This window comes from Brachyistius frenatus, unplaced genomic scaffold, assembly GCF_029030835.1.
Source record: "Brachyistius frenatus isolate BFR_SWC_R1_liver_20210118 unplaced genomic scaffold, ASM2903083v1 Contig_72, whole genome shotgun sequence".
NCBI lineage: Eukaryota > Metazoa > Chordata > Actinopteri > Embiotocidae > Brachyistius > Brachyistius frenatus.
Genome location: NW_027210671.1, coordinates 1,512,658 through 1,533,407, shown reverse-complemented (window position 1 = coordinate 1,533,407; position 20,750 = coordinate 1,512,658). Strand labels below are relative to the sequence as shown.

At 41.8% G+C, this 20,750-nt stretch overlaps 3 protein-coding genes across 5 annotated transcripts in view; 1 reads left to right on the top strand and 2 right to left on the bottom strand.

The window, feature by feature from the left end:
- The first annotated feature begins 2,080 nt into the window (after positions 1-2,080).
- LOC138626300 (uncharacterized) lies at positions 2,081-5,334 on the top strand. Of its 2 annotated transcripts, XM_069707853.1 has the most exons (6): positions 2,081-2,168; positions 2,673-2,727; positions 3,561-3,632; positions 3,980-4,068; positions 4,972-5,056; positions 5,250-5,334. In XM_069707853.1, exons 1-6 carry the CDS (start codon positions 2,115-2,117, stop codon positions 5,264-5,266), a joined length of 372 nt encoding a protein of 123 aa, XP_069563954.1. In that variant the 5' UTR covers positions 2,081-2,114; the 3' UTR covers positions 5,267-5,334. The 2 variants fall into 2 exon arrangements, with proteins under 2 accessions (XP_069563954.1, XP_069563955.1); XM_069707854.1 differs by lacking the exon at positions 3,980-4,068.
- Positions 5,335-5,938: 604 nt separating this feature from the next.
- osmr (oncostatin M receptor) lies at positions 5,939-12,618 on the bottom strand. The gene is made up of 17 exons (XM_069707852.1): positions 12,534-12,618; positions 12,290-12,444; positions 11,980-12,133; positions 11,268-11,540; positions 11,030-11,159; positions 10,482-10,630; positions 10,131-10,264; positions 9,894-10,035; positions 9,511-9,596; positions 9,161-9,374; positions 8,561-8,746; positions 8,358-8,459; positions 7,430-7,597; positions 7,051-7,203; positions 6,830-6,911; positions 6,628-6,712; positions 5,939-6,343 (listed from the first exon to the last, which is right to left on the bottom strand). Exons 1-17 carry the CDS (start codon positions 12,616-12,618, stop codon positions 5,939-5,941), a joined length of 2,703 nt encoding a protein of 900 aa, XP_069563953.1.
- Positions 12,619-13,255: 637 nt separating this feature from the next.
- Positions 13,256-20,750, bottom strand: part of LOC138626310 (rho guanine nucleotide exchange factor 28-like) — a 37,815-nt gene continuing 30,320 nt past the window's right edge. For both annotated transcript variants that reach the window (XM_069707870.1, XM_069707871.1), the window contains 18 exons: positions 20,501-20,631; positions 20,276-20,416; positions 19,575-19,825; positions 19,373-19,498; positions 19,161-19,278; positions 18,453-18,707; positions 18,288-18,364; positions 18,010-18,188; positions 17,740-17,837; positions 17,374-17,571; positions 16,833-16,964; positions 16,448-16,581; positions 16,323-16,370; positions 15,753-15,857; positions 15,452-15,616; positions 14,482-14,733; positions 14,017-14,377; positions 13,256-13,855 (listed from right to left, as the gene is read on the bottom strand). In XM_069707870.1, coding sequence (XP_069563971.1) covers positions 13,668-13,855; positions 14,017-14,377; positions 14,482-14,733; positions 15,452-15,616; positions 15,753-15,857; positions 16,323-16,370; positions 16,448-16,581; positions 16,833-16,964; positions 17,374-17,571; positions 17,740-17,837; positions 18,010-18,188; positions 18,288-18,364; positions 18,453-18,707; positions 19,161-19,278; positions 19,373-19,498; positions 19,575-19,825; positions 20,276-20,416; positions 20,501-20,631 — 2,959 coding nt within the window. In that variant the 3' untranslated portion in view covers positions 13,256-13,667. The remainder of the gene's footprint in view (positions 13,856-14,016; positions 14,378-14,481; positions 14,734-15,451; positions 15,617-15,752; positions 15,858-16,322; positions 16,371-16,447; positions 16,582-16,832; positions 16,965-17,373; positions 17,572-17,739; positions 17,838-18,009; positions 18,189-18,287; positions 18,365-18,452; positions 18,708-19,160; positions 19,279-19,372; positions 19,499-19,574; positions 19,826-20,275; positions 20,417-20,500; positions 20,632-20,750) is intronic.

Below are 20,750 nucleotides of genomic sequence, written 5' to 3'. Positions count from 1 at the left end.
CCATAGATGCAGCCTTATCGCAGTGTGGCTAACGCGTAACCTCCTCCATGTCCTGTTTCATCTCTTTTACTGTGTAACGTAGCCATGCTTTTCGCTCTGGTATCCAACACGCATGACACTTGAGCAGGCCGTATGTCAGGACGGACATCCCGCTCTTTCTTCCAGACACTCCACGGCTGACGTCGTTTCGCTGTGAGCAGCGTTTGCTTTCCATTTCGGTCTGAGAAACTTCCCCCCAGGATCTGCTGGTGGGTTTAAGATGAAGCGATGCCTTTTTGGTTGTGTATTTTAGGTGTTTCTCTGCTCTCTCTGCTGTTTGTGTGTTCGAGTCGCTGGTGTGAAACATCCAGCTGCGTTCGTGTCGAGTGCCTGTGTGTCTGATGTGAGGACAGTGCTTGTGTGTGGGGTCTGAATTTGCTCTTTTCTGCTTTTACATTGTAAACTTTTTGTGCAATATCTGCAGACTGTTGGTGTGTGAGAATAAATGAAAATATTTCTCATAAAACACTAACTTGACCTTTGTATATGCTATTCTTATAACCAAGTCCCACATGAAACTTGTCCAGGGTGTGTTTCTGAGATATGTTTGATTTCTTCTTTTAAAAACATTCCAATTGGTGTGTTGAATTTGGTCATCTGTCAGATGTACAGAGCTCTGCTGTATCTCACCGACCTTACTGTTGAACAGTCGGCATCTCAACGTTTTTGATCCACATGTGGTCTGCAAATTTAAAACAAAGACTTCTGATAACATACTGTCTGTATTAACATTTTGTTTTTGGAACATTGACGTGTTCAATACTGTTGCAGGACAAATAATCTTAGATAAACAGAAAAATTGTTTCTTGTGTGTCTTCATTGTTTCAGGTGTCCATGTAGAAGTAATTTTTCTGAGGTTTCAGAACATCCTAACTAAGTACATTTACTCAAGTACTGTACTTGGGTACAAATATAAGGGACTTGAACTTTTAATAGAATTGTTCCTTTTGATGCTGCTTTATACGTCCACATTTTATTCCACTTCATTTGACACCTTTAGTTACGATTAAGATTACATCTTTTAATACCCGTTTTGTCTAGTGAAAACCATTTATCTCCAAATGTGGTTTGAATTTGATTTTTTTTTTTTTTTTATAAACAGAAGGATCATAGGTTCCTTCATATGTTGAGAAAAATTTCCTACTTTTTAAGCTAAATGAACTATTTTTAAAACCCACTTATATTTGCTGTAAAATGCATTGTTTTTCTGAGCTTTTAGACTATTTACATGTACATGGTTCTCAGAGCAGATGCGATACAAACATGATAATTATTATAGAATATGTCATTACTCTAGATTGTTTATTTTAAAGTACATAAAGTAGTTCAAATAAGCTCAAACTTAAGTAATTACAGCTCTCCAATTAACATTAATTAATTAATTAAAATTTCCCCTCGGGGATTAATAAAGTATATACCTACCTACCTACCTACCTACCTAATGCAGCAGTAATATTAATTTTACTTGAGACAGGTTTTGAATGTATACTTTATCTTGCAGAGTATTTTCACAGTGTTGTATTAGTACTTTTCACTTAAGTAAAGAACCTGAATACTTCCTCCACCACTGGTGACACTACAGTAAAAGTTGTTTTGTACAGAAACATGAAGCCAACAGTCATCATCTTCATTATAAGCAAACCTGTGGGGATGTGTGGTCCCACCAGCAGGAAGGTTAGGTGCGAAGTTGGTGCAACCTTCACTTGCTGTAGGAAATGTTTTAAGTTACCTTTAACAGGGAGTTGCAGCTCATACATTTTCCCTAACAAAGTGGTTATCAGTTAGGCCTTTTCGATGCTTCGTGTAAAAGTATCTAAACAATTTATTTAGATTTGTTTTTACCCTTTGGAGTACAAATATATCGCCTACCCGAAAGTCTAATATAAAAAAATTTAAAAAAAACATAACAAATCGATGACATTGACGGCTTAATCAACATGTTTACTACATTGTCTGAAAGATCCGAGTTTAAATGACGCGCTTGAAAGCAGCACGAGAGGCGCGTCTGCAGCGCACAGCTGAGGTGAGAAAGAAAGGAAAACATTGTGACCGCACAGCCTCACACATGTGGTGACATGGAGGTGAAAAACAAGAGCAAGACTGTCACCAGTGACGGGAACAGCTCGAGGGTGAGCGGCTATAACCGGCGTGGTTTTCTCTGTCCGGTGAACAGCAATGTGCCAAAACAAGTAGTTTACTTGAATTGACCAGGGCTAAAGCTCGACACAGCACTGAGTTGGACTGGCACTATTTTTTTTTTTTTTCTTCCTGCCTCTTAAGTAACAGGCACAAGTGTTGTCTTTGTGCACATGTTTTGGAAATATGTGTCTATTTTGCATTTCAATTTCTTGCATATTTCCTTGTCTTCGCTCCCGTCTTCGCCCGAGGCCCTCAGATTTTTCCACATTGTTGGACTTCCTGCTGCAAGTTTCCACCTCATGCTACACTAAACCTTGTTTTCTCACGTTCCCCACCTTCCCTAACAAATGTAATTGTATAAAGTGGCCGATAATCTGCACAATACGAGTTGTTGCGGTGGCAGTGTGTCCTGTTCTCTTGGTGATCTGTTCCCTACATTTTTTTTTTTTTTTTGGTTCAAACATGAACATTTTGCCGTTGTTTTTTTTTTTCAGATGGTTGACCCAGATCTCAGAGGACAGCTTTTACATACTGTTCAACAGAGAAATGGTGAGCTTTTGTCTTTTCCATCTTCTCGAGTTACAGTCACCAGGGAGACCCGAACTATTTATCTGGATTATACTCAATAGCTACTTAGTTAGTTGGATCTTTTTTTTATTATTATTATTTGTTCTGATAAAAAGCTGAAGTACATGTGTGTTTACTCTCACAGTGTCATGCCTGGATGTTCATTTCAATACCAAACTAAAAGAGCCTTCACTTTGAAATATACCAATTCAGCATTTAGCAGTAGGTGTTGGCTTTAGGGGCAAACACAAGACAAAATAGCAGAGCTCCAATGATGTCGAGTGCTCTCTGTCCAACGGTGAAGGTGCAGTGGTCAAAAACATGCAAACTATACATTGTGTCAAAGGGAAAATCAAAGAAACATGCAACATGTGTGGGGTGGGAATTAGTTAATCAGAGAGGGGAGTTGCTGACTGAAAAGGAGACGAGGGGAGTGGCGTGACAGTACTGTGCCAAACTCTAATATTCAATAATGACCGCAGATTTGAATCCTGAACTTTGACCCAGTTTCATGACCCATTGCTCGCCGTGAGTTTGCTAAAGCTGGTTTGGAATAAAGGTATTGTTTGCAAATCTACATATTTCAGGATTTATCAGTTACTTTTCAGTTAATGTGTCAGCAGGGGCTTTAAAAATTGTGTTCACCAACCTCAATAACGAGCCATTCACATCCTAGATCTTTGCCTTTTAGACTCGCGTGGACATTTTTAATAGCATTTTAAAGTGTCACTGAAATAGTTACGTAAGCCACCGTGTCCCATAAACACACACATTTGCGTTGGTTTCAAGTATTTCTATTTTCCTCCTCCATAAAGTTTCAACTGCAGCGGCCACTCGTCCTTCCTGGGCGGAGGACTCTTTAACCAGGAGCAGTGGGATCATACCCGGTGAGACACACTTTTGTACAAAATCTTCACACACACACTCGGCGGGACCCGTTTCAGCTCGGGGCCATTTTCTTTGGTAGCACCGGAAACTTCGATTTTCCCAAAATATTTATTTTCTGTTTTTGTTTTTGTCATTCACGTAACACTTCCACAACGCACACCTCTTCTGTGTGTGTTTGCACGTAAGGTTTTGTGTGTATATTTTGTTGACGCAGAGTAGCAGAGCTGCTTCTCGCTTATCATTTGAACCTTGTGCTAGAGAACCTTTGTACTCTGGTGACCTCAGGTCTGCAGGTCTGTGTGATATAATGATACCACTGAAACTGTGCACTTATTTTGACCCACAGTGTGTGTTACAGATGCTGAGGAGGTTCAATCTTGTAATCTTGTATTGATGTGTTTCGACATACAGCTCTCTTCTGGACAGGATGACATTGTGGGTTTGTTTCAGATTAGTGTAAATTCAGCACATGCTGACTAGGTGTTTGGAAGGGGCAGTTAAATCCCAAAGGTCTCAGGGTTTCCACTGGTGAAGGGTTTTCTAGAATATTGGGGGATTAAGGAAATCTATTCAAGCTGTAGGAAGTCAGGATATTTGATTATTTTTTGGGGGGCCAAGTCACAGAATATCAGGAAGTTTTGTTTGTAGTGGGTTTAAATTTGAGTTATTATTTAACAAAATGTAATATTTTCCATGAAGTATCTTTCTACATGGTGTTAATCAATGTGTTTCCTGAGTGGTTTTATCCCCTTTTCAATTATCAACAATCACTTCAGTCGAGATATGCTTCTTCTTGTAGCTGCCCATTTGGGCAAATGCGCCAGGAAAACTTTTTTTTTTTTTTTTTTAAGAGCTTTGGCTACAAAAAGATGACTTCAAAGTTTGGGAGAGTAGATGACAGAAAAGCCAAGTGTGAAGTTTATAAAACTACTATTTATCTAATTGAAATATGAGAAGTAGCCCTTCACAGCCACACCAACGGTAAGAAGCATACTGCTCCCATCACTGCTCCACTGCAGCCCAATTTAGGAAAAATCTTTGAGTGGAGGCAGCTTGAGGAAATTCATTCATTTTGTTCCCGTTTAAGAAGAAATATTTTGCTCAGTTTATTTTTTTTTTTAAGCAGTCAAAAAGAAACATTTGGTACTGAATACGCCTGTGAACCAGTAAATAAAGCTCACAAAATGTTGGGAATAAAATAATGTGGCTGGATTTTGTCTGGTCAGCACAAAGACGGACAGTTTTTTTGTTGTTGTTAATCATAGGTCACATAAGGATTAACTTCTGAATCAGTGAAAGTCAGCACGTGCCAATAAACCAATGTGTTTGTGCTTTTAGGTGCGATTGCAGCCACAGTGTTCATTGCGTTTCTACTCGGACTCTATGCTGTCCTCTGGAAGTGCATGGTGTCGCCACCGCCACGGTAAAGAACAACCAAGTTGGAACTTGATTTTGTTAGAGCGATCTTGCAAACTGCTCTCTGGGCGACTGCTTTTTAGTGTCACATGTCCGAACTTTGTCATCACAAAAACACAGATCGCCTCACCTGATTTGCAATTCATATTCAATTGTGTTTTAGTTTAATGTAAACACAATCATTTCTGTTTCCATTTTAGGAAGCAAAGCAAAGTGAGGGTGAGAGTACAACAGAGGACTTCTGTGTGAAGAGGTTGAAAATACATCGTGTTCGTTCGGCAGGTCGTTTCGGGTTCTTAACGGTGGGGACTAAAATGTGAGAGCAGAATTTGCCCTCTGAAGACAATCCTTTTAATAGATCCAAAGATCAAACCGCAAACATCACTGAGTGGAACGAAGTGGAGGTGCCGCGTTTCCCTCAGCTTTACTGTCTGCTGGTGGCGTCTGTTGACTTGAAGCTCCACGAGTTACGAACCAGAAAATTTGAAAGAGATTTAGAAGAACTTTCGACAGCATCCTACCACTGCCTGATTATTCGTTGCTTTATTTTTATGTTTAAAAGCGTTTTTAAAGGAAAGTTCAGAACAGTAGCACACCTCTCGGTTGTGTGTCCGTCTTCTTCATCTGCTTGATGTGTTCAGCTGCTTTATCAATGCAACCAGTTACATCCTGCAGATAAAAATCGGTAGTTTCTTCACGATTTAGCAAAATCTTTACAGTAACTTCCTCTTTCCGCCGCTGCAAACATTTTCACATGTAACGGCACCAACAAATTCCTTTTTGAAGTGAAAATACAGAATTGTTATAATTTTTTCTAGATTAAATACAAAAGTTTAGACTTACAATATTTATACTCCATAAATGGACAAATGAAACACGACGTAGAATTTTAGCTCTGGTATTTAGTTTCATTGGAGATGTAATCATGTACGATACTGAATGATTCCTGCAGACCGTCGGAGGGTTCAAAGCGGGATTTGAAATTACTGAATGTAATTTGTTGTAGCTCGGAGAAGTTCTCCACCGTGGTGCACAAGTAACTCCTGTTAGAGGCCCACGTTATTTGCTCCGAAGCCGGTTGGTCTTTGAGTAGCGTGGCTGACTGTGGAATGTAGTCTGTTTGGAGCGGCGCGCAGAGAGTGTTCACGGTCCGGGAACCTGGAGAGCGCAGAGTGTCGGTGAGTTCAGGATCTCTCGATGAGGTCGTTTCATTCAGGGGAGGTCTGATATTCACGATCTCAACGTCACAGCTGATGCACTCCTCCACCTCCTGAGACCGCAGCCTCTGATCAGTCTGGACAAAGACGCAGAGGAAAAAAATAATAATGTCAACATAAGGAAAATAAATGACTAAAATGAATATATGATTGATAATAAATGTGTGAGCCTAAACGTACACACACACACACACACAAATTTACTTCCAGGGAATAACTTATGCAAAGACAAGAGTTGACAATGGATTGTTGTTGATCCTTGAGTAGTTTTGAAATATTTGTGTGGTAATCATCTCTTAGCAATAAATAGTTTGTTTCCTCTCAGTGCATGCTTTGCCTGTCTCTGTGGTTTTGGTCTTACCTCATACAGGAAGTTGTCAAACTCGGGAGTTTTAATGTTCATACCAGGAGGATACGCAAATATCTCCCTCAGCCTCCTCTTCAGCCTGGAGGAGAAACAGAGTAAAGAAAAAAAAAAAAAAAAAAGGTTGGAGGAGAGAGGCTCCACTGTAGTTCTTCCTCTTCAAGGATTAATCTGAAGCTTTGAAGATGATGTGACTCACGTTTTTCTTTGGGACCACAGGAGAATGGTGCAGCCGAGCAGTAACAAGAGGGGGGGCAGTATCTTGGCCAAGTAAGCAGCATCTACAGGAGGAAACGGAAGATGAGCAGTTTACACAGTTAACTAGTACAATTTGTGTCCCGGGATTCGATTCATTTTGGTGAAGATTTTCAGAGAACAATATTGTATTTCTGCGACTGTGCCGGATGCCACGAAGCTCACAGTTGATCCTGGTCCTGATGGTGATGCTGGTCGGTCGTCCGGGCCCGTCTTTAGTGAGAACACTCAAAGAGAAAACATACTCTTGGTTCTGCTGCAGACCGTCTATGGTTACAGACTTCTGCTGCGGGTCTACCACCGACACGTTGAAGAAATCTTGGATGCACACAAGATTGTAAACATTATTTTATTGAGCAGCATCCTAACTCGAGTGTAACTAAAACCAGTGTTAAAGTCAGACTGCCTCTAACAACCAAATCAATGTAAACATATGGATAAGTCCTCATCTGTTATTTTATTCATAGCAGTCATATTTTGTTTTATAACACCGTAATTAAGATGGAAGAATTTATCAGCACTGGGAACGTTCCTCTGCACTCACTTGCAGCTCGACCCGGCAGCATATCAGGTCCTCCTTCCTGCACTGTAACCAGGTAACCAGTGATGAAGGCCGGCTGAGCTGGATCATCTTCATTGTAATGCCACACCAGTGTCACAGATGAGGAAGTGCTGTGAACAGGTTCAACCAATATGGGTGACTGTACAGATTCTGAGGAAAAGGAGATGGTGATGAGGAAGGAAGACCGAAAGAATGAGTTAGAAATAAAACAGCAGACTTAAAGCAGGCAGCTAAAATACAACTTCCCCAACCGACGGAAAACTACAGGAACTCTCTGCATGATGTCCGTACAGATTTCTTTTGTTTTGTTATTTCCTTTGCAAAAGTAAACCTGGTGTTCACGGACTAATTACAGAATCATTTGCATTGCTGTCTTTTCTCTGCTCCTCTCTGCATACGTGTCAAAACTTTAGCTACCACACCGTAGTAAGAGTTTTATTTAGATGTGGGTTCTACAGCGATCTCCCACACCTGACCTGAAACATACACGCAGAGTCTAAAACAACAATCTACAGGAAAACAGAAGAACAAGGAGTCTTGTAAGAGATGGTCTGACTTCCCACAGAGCCTGATCTCAACATCATGGAGTCAGTCTGGGTTCACACGAAGAGACAGAAGACATTGATGCAGCCTAAATTCACAGAGGAACTGCAGCAAGATCTCCACTCAGCTGAAATATCTATCAACCACGCACCTTGAAAAACTGCGCAAGATCACCAAAGAGAGCTGGTGCTGTTTTAAAGGCAAGAGGTGACCATATAAATATCGATTGTATCAAGATGTTTTTAGTTTTTGTTTTACATTAAAACCATTTATCTTCACTTCACTTTTAGTGCCAAAATATTTTTGCTCAGGACTGTACCTTAAACCCCTCTTCTACTTTTTCACACTCTCACTCTCGCTCACTCACTCAGCTCCTGTGAGTATCCGGTCTGTATCTCGAGTAGTCTGTGTCCATCTTCTGTGCATCCATAGATATTAAATGTATATCTGCAACCTGCTTTGAAATGTCCTACAAAATAAAAAATAAATAACAATTAATGACAAAATAGGCTTAAAAAAAAAAATGTTTACACTGGGCACTTAAGAAAAAAAAAAAAATCAACAACTTACTTGCAGGGAGAAACAGTGTGTCGTTTCCCTCTGGCACCTTTATCCACTGCAGAGTGCACGGCACTGCATTTCCCAGGGTGCACCATTCCACGGCGTAGTCGCAGGTGAGACTGCTTCGCTCATCCCACGACAGATTGAAACCACCAGCTGTGGTGCTGCTCAGCCGCTTCTGTGCTGGAGGTTTTTCTGAACAGAGAAACACATTTCATTCACTTTATATCTATTTATGTCAAACTGCTCAGTGCAGCAGGATTAACATGCAGTTTGTTTGCAACTCCTATTATTAGTGTTCGCAGTGCTACAACTAGAAAAGTAGGTGAATTCAAAAACAAAATAAAGGAACAACATGGAACAACAGACAATGCTGAATAATCGTTCAGCTAGTTGCTACAGCAAAGTTTGTTTTTTTTAAGTCACATTTTAGCTGTTCACATATTTCTAAGACATCCAGCTGAGAGATGCACAAACTTAACAATAACAGTATAAATGCTGTAAGATTAAATCACATTTTCAGGAATACAAGCTTTATTAATGTCTCTATTTTAGAGGTCCTGTCTCAGAGAAAGGCTGCTCTCGGCCGACTCCACGGATGTTGTTTACCTGTGTGGTCCATCGGAGGGATGGTGATGTGTGCAGGGACGGAGGAGCCGCTGTGGAGGACAGCCTGGACAGTGAAGTCACACTTTCCTGGACCGATGGAGACCTCTGCCTGGCTCTGTCCGCTGTCCTTCGACTGTGTACTGGTTTGGCCTTCCTGTGACCACTGAACTGTGTAGCTTTGGATGTTTACTGTGGCTGCTGTGCCAACAATATGCTGAGAATATAGTGGGTTCATGAAGAGTGGAAATGGTTCATGACAAACAGTATATTCCCTAATACCAAACAAAGAGTTTGGGTGCTATACCAACCATTTATTTGTGCCAAAATAACCCAACTGGAGAAAAGCTTACCGGATTCCACAACAGAGTAACTTGACGACTGTGTGAGTCAGACAGCTGCTGTATTCTCCTCCAAAGGTCCAAGGTCACCAAAGGATCTGAGAGGAATTATTTGATCAAAACATCACAGACAAGACGATCAGTCAATACCAGAACCAGCATACTTGTTGTATGTACGAAAACAAGATTTTAAGTTTGGACTTGACCCAATGTGTTGATGCGTAGTATTGCTGGCTAAACTGCTTCTATCAAGCTACAGTGTGTAATACACCCCTCAGTCCAATAGAGGATACCATGTCAGTGTCACGTTCTGCCTACCTTCCTTCATTGAATTTGGGCTTCACTACACCCAGTAAACATCATACTATCCTGTAAGACACCCACTTTATACTTACCGGTTGTGAAGAACAGAGGCCGTGACCACTCTCCCCAGAGCCACTCGCTGACAGAGCAGCGTACCTTGGTGGAATAACGTGTGTTGGGAAGCAGATGTTCCAGTTTGACTTCGCAGAGACCCCTCACGCTGTTGCAGCTCAGCTGGTACACAGATGGGAGGTTAAAAAACATGCACTAAAATGTCTGACTTTCAGTTCAGCAGTATGAACACTTTAGGTAAATCAGATTAAATTCACCTCTGTGATGCTGCCCGGGACTGAAGAAACCTGACAGAGGAGGTTCAGCCGAGTCAAGTTCCCCTGAACGCTGCAGGACAAGGAGGCATCCGTCACCCCAATGCTCTCTCTGTGCAACTCCACAACAGGAATCACTAAATGACAACACACACACATGAAAAACATATTTGATAAAACTTCAACAATGATTTCACTACATTGTGCAGAAGAACTGAGGCTGCATGAGAGTGGAATAGGGTGTGTTAAATGTTACCTCGGTCTTTACATAAACAAATTCACAACTGAAAGTATGTAAAGTATATAGAAACAACACATTGCATATTTTATTCATATGTTTGCATGACCTCTGACCTCTGTCAGAGATGTTGAAGCTGTATCTCTCCGTCTCCTCTCCCAGTTTATCCGTCACCACCACACTGATGTTGTACTCTTGCAGCTGTGGCATAGCAGGGAAAGTACAAGATGATTGCTCACAGTTGATAGGAGCCAGGTCTGAGTTCCTGTGTTTTTAAAAACAAAGAGAATAGGGGAAAAAAAAAAAGGCTTAACAGACAGCCAACAACTGTTTGTTGTGACATGGTATCTATTGTTTGATGAATCTATAGTTGGGTTTTTAAGTTTCTGTCCCGTAAAAAGTGGTAAGTATCCTGTGAGGATACCTGCAGAGGTAACTCCAACTAATTTAAATACAGATTTTATATTTGAAGCCTTGCTGTGTACCTCAACAAAACAAATATCTACACAGTAGGTCTGACCACAAGGCCGCCACAGCGTCCGTCTGCTGGTAGAAGCTGAATATATCGGACCAATATTGACGAAAAAAAACTGCTATCTACGTCTGTCATTCTGCTACAAATGCATCCTGAATTTCTGGTAATGTGTGCACAGTGTATGCTTACTCTATGTGGAGAGTGTGTGTCTGCTTGTTGCGATCACGCGGGTCTCGTTTTCTGTCTGTATCCCAGGTGCAGGTGACCGTTAGCATGTCTGAGGTTGCACAGCTGAGGTTTCTGGGCTTCTGGGGAGGAACTACAGTATATATATACACACACGCAGAGTTATACACATGTACAAGTTCTCCATGAAAAGAATACAGAATACCAAAAAATATAATAAAAGATGTCAATTTAAACTCACAGCTGACATAGTTATAGGTATGCCTGCTATTTCCTGTTGTTTCTTTGCAACTGAGTAACAATACTTTAATGACTGTTGTTGGTATAGTCAGGTTGTGTACAGTTATGGCCTTCACTCTGGCTCCAATGCTCATAAGAGGGTATTGGTTGCCCCTGAAGGCAATGCTTGTGATATTGACTCCTGCAGGGGGAACACAGCAGAAGACGGCACTGGTGCCCTCCCTCAGCACCCGATCGTAGGGGAAGATCTTAGCCTCATCCTCTGCTTTGACTCCTACAAGACACAGTATACAATTATAGTGCAGTCTGATGAGGCAGAAGTTCTGTATCAACGATCCCTTGTATATTCTAAAGTCCTTTAAAACTCCCCGACGTTGCCTCTTCGCACAAGATCAAGTTGAGTAAAATTATAAGGATCTGAAAAAGTGTTGCTGAACAATGCCTTCAAAAATGATAAACAATAAAAATGTTTGTCATCTCAGTTTTTTATGAGCAGGGTAGGAGTTGGATGTGTGGCAATAGGCATTTGCGATGACTGCAACTGTTGAGAAACACTGATGTAAAGATTGATGAAGGGGAAGGGAGAAAGAATGAGAGACTCACTCACTTAAAGCAACTATAGTGATTACTACATCAGTGAAATGTCTACGTATCTGGTTAGATTTGACTCACATACAGTATATTGACACTTGAAGAGGAGAGCAGCATCTCACCATAGTTGGTCATCCAGTCGCTCCAAGGACTCGGAACGGACTGATTATAGATATTTCGTATCCTGACTGAGTGATCGACACACTCAAGAGGAAGATCAGAGATCCATGTCCATGTGTGTTCAGCTGAATCTCTGGAAGAGTAACTCGCATTTCTCTAGATTAACAAAAACAGGACGTATAGATAAACTACATTACAGTTGATAATTATTAATGATGTGATAGTTAAATGGATGTCAAAAGTAAGATTGGCAATACCATAAAGTAACAACATAGAACTTTTAACCTGCATCAAACCCTTTTAAATACTCACGTTGTAAATTATAGTGTGCTGTTCAGTGCGACCGATTTGGATCTCATAATTGTCACTCACTAAGCCGCTGTGGTTTACTAACCACCTCACTGTGAGGCTTTGCTTGTCATTTCTTACGTTCAGAAGACTGATGCTCGGTTTTGGCAGTTGACAACCTTGCACACAACACAGTTCACATAAAGTTACAAGACATATATGAGGAGCTTTAAAATGGCTTGGGAGAACTTAAGTAAGTCCAACTTACCAGCGTCAATGCAGCCCTCACCGTGGTCCTTAGAAAATATGAGATACAACCCAAGCTTAATGAGGGATATTCTGACACTAATCATCCTCTCAACTGAGGAATGATCAAAGTAAACCAGAGTGAAACATCAGCTGTTGACTCTGCGCACTGACTGAAAGGCTCATGAGTCAGTGGTAAATAGCAGCTTGTCGGTAATAGTGTTGCACAACTGAACCTCAGGAAACCATGAGGTGTGTAAAGATCACACCGATGATGTGTTTTACACAAGGCGATATACACTAAAAACAGATGTTTGCCACAATAGTTTTATAAACACAATATTAATATGGCACATCACAGTTCTGATTATAGCGATTACAAGACAACACATATCAAAAAGAAACATTATTAATGTTGACAGTGCATGAAGCAATTTATAGGCAATAAATTATCAGAAAACGCAATGAACAGAAAAAATACACCCACTCTTTACAGAAATCAATTACAGTATTGGATAGCTTAGATAAATTTTTGGCACTTAAGTGAGAAAAATAAAGATGGGAATAGATGATTTTCTTCCAACATCGTGTGCATAGGTAGCCTTTCCATAAAACTATACAAATATTTACTATTAATACAATAATGTCAGTATATTTCCATCTTGTAGATGCTCACAATCCCTCTTAAATATTATTAAAGATCTCACGGAGAAATAATAGCGCGCTACACATCGTTCGGGCTTCTCAGATTTTCATTTTCTTTTAAGTGCTCAGATTACATCAGTACTTCTGTCTTGATTTCCTGCTGCTTTAGGGTTAAACTGTAGCATGAAAGTACCTCCGCCATTAAACAAGTGCAACTGATACTAAAAAATAATTATAGTCGAAGTAAAAACATGGAGAAGAAAAGCTGATTTGCAAAGAACTTGTTTGCAAAAAGGCACAACGGTTTGATCACACTGGAGGAAAATGATTTTAAAGTTCAGCACATAAACTGATAAAGGCACATACTGTACAGTCTGTTTTTACTTTCAGGATTTAAAAATAGCACTTAGATCCATCACATTTAGATGGATATAAATGCAAACACACATACATAAGCTACTATTTTTGTCCAGTTATGCACTAGGCAGCTTGCATTGCTTGTTTTCTCTCCTCAGAGGTAAACAATGTTCTCCTCGCCTCCTTCCTCCCCGTTCTGTCCTTCCAGAGAGAGGTAAGCCTGCGGGGGAAGAAGCGGGGTGAGAGAGCGGGAGGAGGAGTAGTCGTCCTCGTAAAGCCTGTGACCCGTGACCTCTGACCTCCAGGGACCGGGAGATTGTCTGCCCAGCAGTGGGTTGAAGTCTGGTGGGAGGAGAACAAGAAGAACTCTCAAGACAAAGATCAGGTTTTGGATGATGTTTTTTTTTTTTTTTTTTTTTTTTCTTTGTGCACGAAACAGATTAGAAATCACAATGTGGTTTCTTACAAACGCGTATGATTTCATATGTAGAAAAAAGCCGTACTGTTGTTGGCCCGCTGTTGCTGTGCAGGGCCCCTTGAATCACTGAGCGGCCGGGGGCAGCCGTGGTTGTTGCTGTAGCTCGGGTACGTCAGACCGTCCAGAGGCTGTTTAATGTGCGTCTGGCTCAGCAAGGTGTTGAGGCTGTTGTAGATGCTGGCGCTGAGGCCGAGGTTGGCGGTGTAGCCGGAGCTGTGCAGGGGGCCGTCGTGGTTCTTCCTCGGCATGGAGAGCAGATGCTGGTGATGGTTGTTGGTGGTGGGCTGGTGGAGGTGGTTCTGCTGGAGCGAGGCGAGCAAAGCCGCCTCGTTCTCGTACACGGAACAGTTACCGTCCAGGCTGCCTGAGCGGCTGTGGGTGGGCACCTGGGACATGGAGGCAACACCAAAAAAGGTGCCATAGTTTGTTTAGCAGTTTCTCCACACTCTCTTTCTGCTTCAATACACCTCCACCTTCTTGTCTCTCATACCTTGTATCCATCCAGTGATATCGTAACGGGCAGGCTGCTCTGGCGGCTGTGCTTCCAGCCCTGGAGGAGCCTCTGTTGGGCTTCGATCTTCTCCTTCTCCCTCTCCACGCTCCTCTGGCCCTCTCTCAGTCTGTCCAGGTTTTGCTGATACTCCATCAGCTGGGCCTCCAACTCCTCCCGCTCACAACGCAGCCGCTCGGCCTCCAGGAGACACTGCTGCTCCCGCTGCTCCAGCACGCTCTCCTGCTCACTCTGGAAGCATGTACGGATTACACTTATCAGAAAATGGCGGTAGTTGCAATAGACTTGTTACACTTCTGTTTTGGGATTGGGATTAAAATCTTTAGAATGTACTTCAGCTCTTTGCATGCAAATTATAATTTAGATTTGCAGGTTTAAAAAAACTTTCAACAGCCTTTGGCAATTTGTTCTGCATTTCTAAGTGTATTTTATTGTCTGTCTGTGTGTGTTTGCATTTTGCCAAATGTAGGCATAAGCAATAACGGAACTACAAACTGAGGTAGGTGGCAGAAAATGTTCCATCTATGTAAAGCAGGCAGAAATTCCCATGCGAGATAAAAAGAAAAAGGAAGTTACAACACTTCACCACAAAATAACATTATATTTTTCTGCACGTCACGACCTGATAGCATCAGAAACTATGAATATCAAATGAGGGGAGATGGATTCATGTGACACAGGTTTCACTGACATGTGAACTACTTTACTTTTTATGTCACTGAAACCTAAAATGTTTCTATCAATTATTCAGTAATGATCTATTTTTTGCCTTTGTTTTGACTGCTTTAACTAAATGTGATCTGATTAAAAACTGGCACAGATTAAAGATATGGGCGTGGACTCACCATACTAACCCTGGTACTGTTATACCAAACTGCCATGGAGTGAAAACAGAGAGACTGGAAAGACAAATGAAAGCACACTTGGAGAAGATCAGCATGAGACTCACCTGTTGTTTCTCTCTGGCCACACACTCTTTGTCCCAGCGCTGCTGTTCTTGTTTCAGCTTCACATGGAGTTTCTGCACCTCATCCACTTCTTCTTTCTTCCTCTCCAATCCCTTCTTTTCTACATCCTCTTTCTTTTTATCAATACTCCTCTGCTTCTCCTGCTCCTGGACAAGAAGAGAAACTTGTTTAATATATTTGTGTCACTATTCCAAAAACAGGCGACTGAATTCTACTGGTATGGGTTTGCATGAAAAAAAAAAAATCATATTTATTTTAGTATGAATATAATGTGGCTGATACCAGGCTGCTTTGGAGGGAGGTGAGGGTTCGCAGCTGAGGTCTTTCTCCCTCCTGGAGAAGGAGTTTGTGGACTTCATAGCAGCTATCCTGGAGGGTCACAGCAGCCTGCGAACATGAGGAGACACCTGATCACACTCAAGTTACTCCCTGTAACAGAACAGTTGTCATATGAACTATTTGAATTTGACAGTCATTTTAAATCGGAGTTCAGTTTCTTGAATGCATATCTTCTGGGATCTCCAAAATGTTCTGGTTTCGATTTAGGTTAGATTTAAAATATCTGAGGTAACAAAATTTTGAGTTTACCCAGTATTTTTGAGAGTAAAAGAAAATAGATTTCATATTTGCCATTTAGTAAAATGACTGTGTTGTTATTCTTTACTAATTAACACAGAGAACAGATTAAAGGTTCTTTAGAGATTTAGTTTCTGATCTCATATGTGTATTATTAGTATTATATGTCTATTATGAATTTTTTGAATTAATTTACATCCAGTACTTAATGTTAACTCTGTCCTTTCCATCCAGATATTGACTCATTCAGTTAGCTGAGACATGTGTTTTTCTCACCTGTAGACTATAGAGAAGCTGAGTCAGGCTCTGGACACTTTCCGCCACCTGTTGAACAGTGTGTTAATATGACAGTAATGCATCCATTAACAAACATTGCTCAGGGGAAACTAAAGCGGCCGAACCTTTAATAGCGTCCCTTTGGTGTCTCCTTTTCTCAGCTCCACAGCTGAGCTCCACAGCACGTTGTCCGACCCAGCTAACTCACAGTCTGATCCGAGAGAGGTGGAGCTCATACTGAGCGTGCTCAGATAATCCGCTGTAGGGACAAGGAAAGGAGAAGGCACATAGTAACACATATTTGTGCAGTTTGGTCCCCCCACATCAGTGAACGTCAAGTAGTAGGTAGGTAGGTAGGTAGGTAGGTAGGTACTTTATTAATCCCCGAGGGGAATTTTTTTTCGCTACAGCAGCATACAGAAGCAATAAGATAATATTGTGAGTAGGCAGTCAAAGGCTAACATTACAAAATATCATTCAGAGCTGCAGCGTGTACTGTATGTGACTCACGTTCAGAGGGAGACTCCTGGATGCTGCTGCCGTGGCTGTTGTAGCTGCAGCACTCTGGTCCTCGGACAGGAGCGATCTGACTTTGTGCAGAGAGGCAGTCGCGGGCCTGAGTAATGGTTATCAGGTTCTCCGCTGCAGAAGAGGCAAGTATTTGCCAAAACTCATGATTATTCTGCAACATTATGAACCTAAAGTACACCATATCACTTTCATTGAACTATTCAGTTGCAATTTTAGGATTATCCCAACAGACCTTTTTTGTATTCAAATTTGCCAAATGACTGACGTTCATGAATCTAATACTCAGTTTTAATTGAAAACATTTTTTAATACGGCATCTCCTTGTTAGTGTGGCGCTGACGTGCTTGATCAAAAGTCCCGCATCCCTGGCCCTGCCATCTCCCTCCAAAATCTCCTTGTGTTCCCCTATTGTGGATTTGCCCCCAGCAGGAGGACTTATGTAGGTTAGTCACTTGTCGTAATCATGTGCCTTTACCAGGCTTCTGACATTCAGTGTGTGGCCACACCGCAGCTTTCTTACCTTCTCTGAGTGCGGCTGTGAGCAGTGAGGAGGCCTGTCGCGGAGTCTCACTGTCCGTATACTGAGCTGGTTGTACCAGCAGGTGGCGGTGTGGTACAGCTTCTGGCGAGTGGAGGGTTAAATCTGACAGCTCAGCGTAAAGCTGTAACTTCTCCTCCAGGCTGTTGCAAATCCGCTGGTCCTGACCCAGCAGAGTCTCTACACAAAACAAACACCGGGATAAGGATTTGTTTTGTTTATGGTTTATGTCACAGAAAGACTTTTGGCTGTTTCTGAAGCTCCATATAATATCAACAAATGAAATATTTAAAAGACACGTAATAGAGCATTTTGGCATACAGGTACACACATACTTCATTTTCTTACCTTGGAACTTGGCGATCTTCTGAACTCTCACTTCTGCAGCTTGCCGGGCTTCCTCTGTTTCAGCACTTCGCTCCTCTTCCTCCTCTTCCTCGGGACAACTACCATGTAGAGCAGTAGGTTAGATAATGAGTGGCAAACATTTACACACATTAACCTGGCACACACACACACACACACACACACACACACACACACACACACACACACACACACACACACACACGTTAATTGTGGACTTGACTTGAACCATATATGCATGCATACACACACCTCTCAACAGCTTGTCTGATGTGTCTCATCCATGCATTCCTCTCCTCTCTGCTGGTGGTGTGAACTTCATACATCTCTGGCCCCACTGAGGAGGCAGAGATCAGGAACATCCCTCGCTCCTCATTGGCTACTTCTCTCACAATGAGCTTCTGCAGAGGGATTACTGGAGGCTTCTGGTCCTGAAGGAGTGAAGCCATAGAAATGGGTTAAAGGATGGAGAGAGACAGGTGGACAGTTGGTGTCTCTGATTTCAAAGTGTTGTTTGGGTTGATGCTTACCACAGCAGCAAATATGAAGCGCTGGTCTTTCTCTTGTAGGAAAACCAGAACGTCGGTGAGCAGGAGAGCCAAAGTATCTGAAAACAGAAATGTAAAGACACATGTAGATCGGTTGTCTCAAAACAAAACAAAATAACTAGTGGCACAAGATGAGCTCCTTCACACCTTTCAGACGTCCTGTGGCAGTTTTCCAGTAGACCAGCCCTTTGTTTTGCAGAACCCTGTGTTTGCTGTGCAGGTCCTGTTTGCGAAACACCTTGCCATTCTTGAGCTTGGCAAAGCTCTTGTTTTCCAGCCGGGCCAGTACTTCCTGCAGCTCCTGACATCTCTCAGTCTTACTCACAGTCAGGTCCACTGCCGCAATAACGTCACGGATCTGAGCCAGAGCCCTCGACAAGTCGGAGTGCTCCTGACTTCCTTCTGCGGGCAGAGACAGAAGCTCAGTGTAACAAGAGTGAGGGAGAGGTCATAAAAACAATACATTATGCAACACACGGTGCACAAATTCACAGTGCAGGCACAAGAAGTGTTAGAACATGCCAGCTCTCTGCTTACATAGAAATTTCATACACGTCATCTTTCCTCAACCATTAACTGCTAACTGAAAGTGAAACAGCAACATCTTACTAAATCATAAAAAAGAAGAATGCAAACTAGTCAATTATATGCTTTAATCATTTAATTGCACATTAGTACTTTTCATGTGAAGATCATCCTCAGGATCATGTTACCAATTTAACATTTAGTGATTTAAGAATGGAAAAAATGACATGTGCCTTGTGATTTATGTTGTTGCTTCCACAGACTACGTGACAAACCTAAGAGTTACAGTGTGTATGTAGTTTTGCATGGGACACAGTAGAGCTGACTTACCCTGAGTGTACAGTAATATCCTCTCCAGCAGCACTGGGTACTTGGTGATGCGCTGAGTGACCAGCAGGATGAATTCTGGGACTTCTCTCCGTCTGACCAGAGAGTTATTGCTCTGTTGCTGTAAAAAGAGAAAGAAGCTGCTGAATCAAGACATTATACTATAAAAATCCTAGTGAAATAAAAACACAGGAGGTCTGGGAACAAGAGCTTACTCTGACAAAGTTTTGGAGTTTCTTGTTCTGCTGCTGCAGCTCTTTGAAAACATTGACAGCATCGATGTGGTGACTGCAGAACTCCCCGTACACCTGCTTCATCTTCTCCGCATTTTCATCTGAGAACTGAGAGAGACCATCAGATACTGAGTACCGAACTGCATCTGTGTGTATTTACGTGCATGAATCCATCTTCACCAACCTGCTGAAGCAGTATATCTCCAATCTGATGGATGAGGTAATTCCGTGAATTCTCGATTTGGGTTTCAGCCTGTTGGCGTTCCTGCAGCGCTCTGAAGAGGTTCCTGTGGAAGAGCAGCAGAGAGTCCAAACACGGGAAGATCCGGGCCACAGAGTCCCAACCCAGCTGCAGCTCCTCCAGCATGCCTCTCCTGAACACTTCCGACATGACTGTCAGGGTTTGGATGTGGTGCAGCTCTGTCTGCATCAGCTCTAGATGAGGGCAGCGAAAGTGGATTATAAGAAATATCCGGTGGAAATGTGTCTGTTTACAGGCCGAGATGAGCAAAGCATAACAATAAACCTCAGTGGACAACAAGCGTATTTTTGCTGACAGGGTTTTAATATTTTAACAAACAAGAGGTAAAATTGGCCATTCATGTTGTACAGAAGCACATTTCTTTGTGTAAAAGCAAAAAAGGACATCTGTTGGAGAAATTAATAGAGATAAACAAATGCTATGAACCTTGTACAAGGAAGTGTGGACAGTGTATGCGATCAGATCAGCCAAATAGTTTGAGTGACTACTAAAAAAGCTATTATATATGTATATATACACATATATATATATATATACATATACAGTACATTTGTCAATGAGGCATGTCATGTAGTGAAAAAAAGATAGAAAGTAAGAAAGTGAGAAAGAGCGAAAGGCCTCACCATAAATGACATCCTGTCGTTTGATTGTGTGCCTGTCATGTTTCCTGCAAAACTCTGGAGAGACTGTAAGACTCCATGACTCTGCATCAAATCCCAGCAGGTCAGCTGACAGGTCGCTCAGCAGAGGAGCATCAACAGCATCTGTAGGAACATAAATAATGAACAAGATTTTACCTTTCCATCACTATTTTAACTGATATGTGCATGAAAGTCTCTGTTCCTCACCCTGCGTGGCGATTGGCGGGTCGGTGGACGGGGGAGTCGTTGGGACCGGGGTTCCCTCATCAGACACTGAGCTGTTAGAGCAAGCGTTCACACTGCACTCACCGTCCGCCCCCGCTGCGTCACTCAGCCGTCTGCATTGAGACAAAGTTAAATAAAATGAAATAAAATATGAACTCAATGTACTTAATTGACATTTAAAATGTAAAGTTGAGTTAAACTGACTGCAGTCAAATCTTAACTTTTGTCTTGC

Excerpts from the sequence above, each read along its gene's own strand:
- LOC138626300 (XM_069707853.1), top strand. The coding sequence starts at position 2,115 with ATGGAGGTGAAAAACAAGAGCAAGACTGTCACCAGTGACGGGAACAGC. Across the intron at positions 3,633-3,979 it reads GAGCAGTGGGATCATACCCG|TGTGTGTTACAGATGCTGAG; the intron begins GTGAGACACACT and ends TTTGACCCACAG. Across the intron at positions 4,069-4,971 it reads CTTCTGGACAGGATGACATT|GTGCGATTGCAGCCACAGTG; the intron begins GTGGGTTTGTTT and ends TTGTGCTTTTAG.
- osmr (XM_069707852.1), bottom strand. The coding sequence starts at position 12,618 with ATGATTAGTGTCAGAATATCCCTCATTAAGCTTGGGTTGTATCTCATA. Across the intron at positions 7,204-7,429 it reads GCTGCCGGGTCGAGCTGCAA|ATTTCTTCAACGTGTCGGTG; the intron begins GTGAGTGCAGAG and ends TGTGCATCCAAG. Across the intron at positions 6,344-6,627 it reads TTGACAACTTCCTGTATGAG|ACTGATCAGAGGCTGCGGTC; the intron begins GTAAGACCAAAA and ends GTCTTTGTCCAG.